A 6,310-nucleotide genomic window follows, 5' to 3' on the forward strand; every position below is an offset into this window, starting at 1 on the left:
AGGCAGGAGGTGGTGGGGTGTGAAAACTAATTCCCTGAAAGAAGGTTGAGATGCAAATATTTAGGGAGGTGTTGTTTCAGGACATGTCTTTCGCCAAAATCTATTTCTGAACTCTGTATTAAGAAAAGCATTGGAATACCATCAGCAGGATCTAGACATTGCTTCCTTTCTGAAGCTGAATTGGTCAAGCTGCTGAGGATAGTGAATTTATATCACTCACTTGTGTGTGATGTGATGTAAATCCTGTGGTTTTAGAGTTCAGAGGTGAGGACTAAAGATGTAAAAAGGTGATGCTTTTTTTGTTCTACATAAGGCAAGTGACCCTAAAGTCAGCCAGTATACAAACTAAACAAAGTAAACAAAAACCACCCATAGATGCAAAAAGACAAAAGCAAAGTGTAAACAGGTGGAGCTCCTTGATTCTAAGTCAAATTCTCTTTATTTTTTGAGAAATGTAAAAAAAAAAGAAAAAAAAGAACATTGTACAATCAATACATGCCACAGTCTGTTGAGTAACATGGCAGTGGATTCAGAGGAGGAGATCATTTGCTTTTAAAGCCTTGGGCTAAAGGTGGTGTAATATTTGAAGGCCTGAGGCACAGTGAGCCTTTACTACAGAAGACAAAGTGTCCTTTTATTGTCTGATACTGGATTTCATCACTCTGGATCAAGCCTAGGCAAGACAGGAAGAATGAGGTTCCCAAACGAGGAATCTTGAGTGATGAAAAAGCCTGACGAGTGTGCGTGTGCATGCTGAAACAGAACATCACAACAGATTTAACCCTTTCAAGACCAGGATTCTAGAATTACCAATGCAGTTCTAGAATTTCATTATAGATTGTAATAACTGACAAACTACTTTTGGTACATCATTAGTAGAGCTTCAAATAAAACTCCTAAAACCTGACAGATACCTGTAGAGCTGCTTTCTGCTGGGCAGCTATGTGCTGCTGTTCTGCGTGGTCCCGGAATTCCTTCACCGCTGGTCTTGAAAGTGGGATACTGTGGAGGGAGGGAGGGGGGGGTAATTTGATATACAAAGAATGAAACTCTGCAGATTAATCAAACTACAGGGCTAAAGGGTCAGTTTTCATAACGTAATTTATCATAGTAAAAAGTGTTTTGGTTACATAGACGAGTTTAACTAAGCAGAACGTTCTTATTTAACTGTAAGTAAGGTTATATGAAATTATTTGTAATCACAAAAAATGTGGACAATTAAATGTTTATCCAAAGTGAACAAATTGCTTCCATGGGCTAAAATGCAATGTTTGTGGTGGGCTGATGGCAAAAAAGGCAAAACAATACACAAATAAAGAAGGCAAGTGGGTTGTAAAGCGAAACTGAATTTTTAAATGTTGCCTTATAACATTACGCTATTTGGTTTTCACTAAAAGTACTTAAAATATAATCTTAACCGAAAAAAATTGTATAAAATTATGTTTCTTTTCTGCCACTGTGTGTGGAGGTAGCAGGATTTAGTTACTTTCTGGTGGACTCCTTTTTAGGCAGCCCTGCTTTAGACCAATCAGAACATGCTCTGTGGCACTTTAACTTATCATATTAAACATAGCTGTTGGGTTAAAATTAGACTACTTAAAATGAACCATTTGATTATAGCGATAACCTTTCACGTTCTTCACCGTTTCTCAGTCCTACACACTTACAGATGGTTCTTCAAGAGTTCTTTAGTAAAGAAAATGGTTCTAAATAGAATCATGAACACTCAAGGAATAGATGGAGAATGTACTGAAGATGGCTCTATGGAGAGACCTTTTAAAAAGGGTATGATATAGCAGTAAAATGGGTTCTTCCATTATTACAATGTCAGGCTTCTAACAACAGCAGAAACCTTTTTGGTGCTATATAGAACCATATACAACACATTCTCCATCAATCTGAAGAACCATTTTACAATGTAAAGAACCCTTTAGTCATGCAAAGGGTTCCTTGAATGTTCATGGTTCTATATAGAACCATTTTCTTCACTAAAGAACCCTTGAAGAACCAACATTTTTAGGTGTGTAGTTGTAGGGACTGTATGGAGCCCTGAAGTCCCATATAAATAAAAATAATGCATGGCCACGGATTAGCAAGGTGTGGGAATGAGATAATTAAGCCTTGAACACAGCTTCATAAGGCATGATCTCATTCCCATGTATCTCATTACCATGCCTTACTAAATCATGACCATGCCATGCCAATAGGATCTCATTTCCACTTGTTAATACAACATAGCCACACGTTATTGTTATTTATATGTGACGTCACCAGAAGGGCTCGAGGTTTGTTACAGTACAAAGCCGAGCTGAGGTCAGTCAGGTCCAGATCTGCTTGGCTGCATTCAGATTTACCTTGCTCCTGGATTGTTCATGGACTGGCTCTGTATCAGACGTCTCTTCTCCTTGTCCAGTTCAGCTAAAATGGCCACCCTGTTTTTATTCTGAAATCCTGTAGGAGTGACAGGACAAACTTCAAGATGCATGAAATAAAGGCCTAATACAGAGGTTATGTTTTTACAGGCAGCCCAGAATTGAGATCTCAGATATGTGGCTTTAACAACTGTGAAGAATCTTTACAATAACACTGATCATCTTTTCTGGACCCGAAAGATCAGAAACAAGGAGGTCTTTCACAACCAAGTGAAAAACAGTTTCAGAGATACTCATGGTAACACTTTCTATGAATGTCACGTTTGTAAGCATCTATAAACACATTTATAACATGTTGTAATGCATTCATAAGGCATTATAAAAATGCTTATAAATATTTATAAAATTGAGTTACACTGAAACACACTTTATAGGCATGTATATTATACATCATGAATTGTTAATATAATGCATTATAAGTAGTGTTAATAACATGTTATACTTTCATTGCCAAAGAAGTCTGTCCCAGCTTAGAGAGCGTAAAACAAAGCCATATACAAAGTTTATTTACATCCTGAAATTTCCAGTATTTTATTTGAATGTGAAGTCACTGTAGAGTGAAGGCCTGGAAAGCGAGAGGTGAGATAGTAGAGAGCTGTCATTGTAATTTGTTCCCTCACTGGTTCTAACGTCAAGCGCTAGAACCCTTCACTCTGTAACGCTACAGTACAGTAATGCTAATTTCTGCTAGCATTATATTGGATATGCAGTGTTAAGTTAGTGCCAAGCTAACAATACATTGACTTTTCCACATTGGGTAAAACACTGATGGCAGCACGAGTTTAAACTCTGACATCTGAAGCCTGTAATGTGCTTTAATGTGCATGTTTTAGTGTTTCAGTAAATTCTTCAGTAAATACTTCAACTTGAAGCTTCACTCTTAACACTGGAGGAGGCTTTAATAGAGTACGCTTCACTTTACTTAGAGTGGAGAAATACAACTTACAAGCTCTTATTTGTTATGAGCACTATTTACAATGCATTATGTTAACAATTCATAATGCATAATAGCCATAACTGGCCATGTTTGCGATCTCAAAATTGTCATATGATTTGTCAGCTGTTTGCTCCAAACACAAATGGCAATCAGCTAATTTGTTATTTTGAATTTGCCTGATCTGTGTTGCAATTTCAAGGGGAAAAATACCATGAGGGAGTTGACGGCACTCGCGCTATATTTGAATTCTGCTGCTACAACTGTACCACAACACCACCACCACAACACTGACTCATTGTGCTAAACAGCCAGTTGCCTCTTACTTTCAATGTAGTACTTTTTTTCATTCATGCTATTTAAATTGACAAAACTTTGTCATTTAGAAATGTAAAAATTCCAGTTTGGCTCAATAATGAGCAAATAATGTTATTTATATTGAGAAGTTGTCTAAAAGGAAGTCCTGGAAATGTGCTTGTGTGTTTCTTGTGTGCATTAAATTCATCAGTATGAGCTTCAGGTCAAAAGAAAAGGTTGATAAATATCAAAGGACCATCAGCCAATGTGTCCGCCGTCAAACCATACAATTTACTCCCCAGTCTACATGGTCCACCTGAGGAAAGTAGACTGCAAATATAGTCCATTTTAAATGATAGCTTTTGCGATGTCATAAAAAACTGATATATCCACCTGGTCAGCATACAACAGTATCGCCCCACTCATTCATTCTGAAGTTATTAGGCTGTATTTCAGCCCAGATGGCTTTTTGAATGAGGCACAATACTGGATAGCCAATCAGAACAGAGCTCATTTCCATCAGTCTTAAATGTACGTGACAAAAGCAGCCTGTTTAACACGAAGAGATGAAGAGAAAGGGAGCATAATTAGCCTTGTTTATATGATTTGTTCTGTGCAGTATGTGAAACATTAAATAAAATTCATTGCATTCATACTGTTTGATAGCACTTTTTAAAATGTGCCACTACAGCATCTTTTTTGGCTGTTCCAACTCATCAAACCTCAGAATACATATACATACTGATACATATGCATGCTGTGTATTTGGAAAATGTCTAGTATGTAAATGTCAAAAGTATTGCAATATTATAATTATGCCAGATCACCCACCCCTAGTGTTTAGAGACTGAGGCTGAATCTCAAATGGCTCCTTACTCCCTATATAGTGCATGAAACAACTGCTTCTACATCCCAATAATTCACTAATTGCTAAGGCATCGAGTCACACAACTTAGGGCTAAATATAAATAGCTTTCTATTAGACATATAAAGCATATTTTGGGTGTAGAAGCCATTATTTCATGACCTACAAAGTGCACTACATAGGGAGCACAGAGCCATTTGATGCTCAACCTGACTGTGATTAAGGGGTTAAAGTGTAAAAGTAAGGATGGATGATTGGGGAAACAAAAGCAACATCCTGCTGCATAGATACACACTTAAACATGGTTCTTCAGGGGTTCTTATTAAATGGAATTTTTCTATTTAGAACCATGTGTTCTAGCTATATGTAACCATTTCATGCTTCTTTGCATGATGAAATGGTTCTTCAGATTGATGGAGAATGTGCTGTAGCTATATAACTTAAGCTCTGTATCGCACTAAAAGGGTTCTTCTATTGTGACAATGTCAAACTTGTAACAGAAGAACCTTTTATGGTGCAACCACTTTCAAAAGTGCTCTTTATAGAACCATTTAAAACCCATTTCCATCAAATCCATCAATCTGAAGAACCAAGCATGCAAATGGTTCTATAAAGAACTCAGTCCTTTACTGAAGAACCCTTGCAGAATCACCTTTTTTTTAAGTGTAAGCTATCCTGTCCAAAAAGGGCTCGGTTTCAACAGCAGGACTGTCTCACAGCTTGATTAACTTTATCCAGACACCTTAATCTTCTCAGTTAAAGTGTTGGGTTACTTTTTCAGATATGGCTGTAAAAAGTCACAGCATCGTTAATCCATCCAGCTCTGCTCACGAAGCTGAAGCCGGCTTCTTATTCGCCAGCATCTGGTTAACGCTAGAATTTTCCCGTTCCACCTTTAATGGCGCAGCGGTTGCAATCATGCACTTGAAGCGTTGTAACAGTAACTGCTGCATCATTTAAGGTGGAACGGGAACATTCGAGCAAGAAGCTTGGGGAACAGCAAGCCAGTTTACAGCCTCCACTCAAAGCCCAAAGCCCAAAGCCGCTAGGCTAACCAACAACTACTAACAAGTTAACCTACAAACTGAACTTCCGTATCTGCCGTTACCTTGTCCGGGCGGGTTTGAAGCCATCGGTGCGAGGTAAAGAGTGACAGTAAACACTAATAAACACACTGTGATGAACAGAATTAATGTATTAATATCAGAAACATGCTTTGTTGTGAACTCGCCGATTTTTTTCATTACTCTTCCTCTGCGGTTCTCGCTTGTATTGAAGTCACACTGCCCTCTACAGTACAAGGGGCTTTTTGCAGACCACGTCTGCGAATGTAAAGGGGCACCACCACCTACAACCGAACTGTCCTGACTTTTCACAGAACACGGGTTCCACGTTCAGCGCGAACACAGGCTGTGTCGAAACTGTGTCCTATTCACTCTTCTTCGTCTTCTTTCGGCTGCTCCCTTTAGGGGTCGCCACAGCGGATCATCTGCCTCCTCTACTTTTACACCAACCATCCATGTCCACCTTCACTACATCCATAAACCTTCTCTGAAGTCTACCTCTTCTCCTTCTCCATCTCCAACATCTCTCAATATTCCTCCTCAACACATGTCCAAACCATCTCAACCTGGCCTCTCTGGCTTTATCTCCAAACTGCTCCACCTTCACTGTCCCTCTGATCTGCTCATCTCTAATCTTGTCCAGCCTTGTCACTCCCAACGAAAATCTCAGCATCTTCATCTCTGCCACCTCCAGCTCAGCCTCCTGTCTTTTAGACAG

At 38.8% G+C, this 6,310-nt stretch overlaps 1 protein-coding gene across 1 annotated transcript; it reads right to left on the bottom strand.

Moving 5' to 3' along the window:
• Positions 1 to 407: 407 nt before the first annotated feature.
• LOC119266048 (ints3 and nabp interacting protein) lies at positions 408 to 5,803 on the bottom strand. The gene is made up of 4 exons (XM_037547565.1): positions 5,637 to 5,803; positions 2,355 to 2,451; positions 915 to 1,002; positions 408 to 753 (listed from the first exon to the last, which is right to left on the bottom strand). The coding sequence occupies exons 1-4, from the start codon at positions 5,770 to 5,772 to the stop codon at positions 658 to 660; spliced, it is 417 nt and encodes a 138-aa protein (XP_037403462.1). The 5' UTR covers positions 5,773 to 5,803; the 3' UTR covers positions 408 to 657.
• Positions 5,804 to 6,310: the final 507 nt, after the last annotated feature.

Source organism: Pygocentrus nattereri, chromosome 18 (assembly GCF_015220715.1).
Source record: "Pygocentrus nattereri isolate fPygNat1 chromosome 18, fPygNat1.pri, whole genome shotgun sequence".
In the NCBI taxonomy this organism is placed as follows: domain Eukaryota; kingdom Metazoa; phylum Chordata; class Actinopteri; order Characiformes; family Serrasalmidae; genus Pygocentrus; species Pygocentrus nattereri.

Bases quoted from the DNA above. Each gene is read 5' to 3' on its own strand.
- LOC119266048 (XM_037547565.1), bottom strand. From the start codon at position 5,772: ATGAAAAAAATCGGCGAGTTCACAACAAAGCATGTTTCTGATATTAAT. The intron at 1,003-2,354 runs GTAAATCTGAAT...CTCCCTCCACAG, and splicing joins ATGAACAATCCAGGAGCAAG to TATCCCACTTTCAAGACCAG. The intron at 754-914 runs GTATCTGTCAGG...GTTCTGTTTCAG, and splicing joins AGCAGAAAGCAGCTCTACAG to CATGCACACGCACACTCGTC.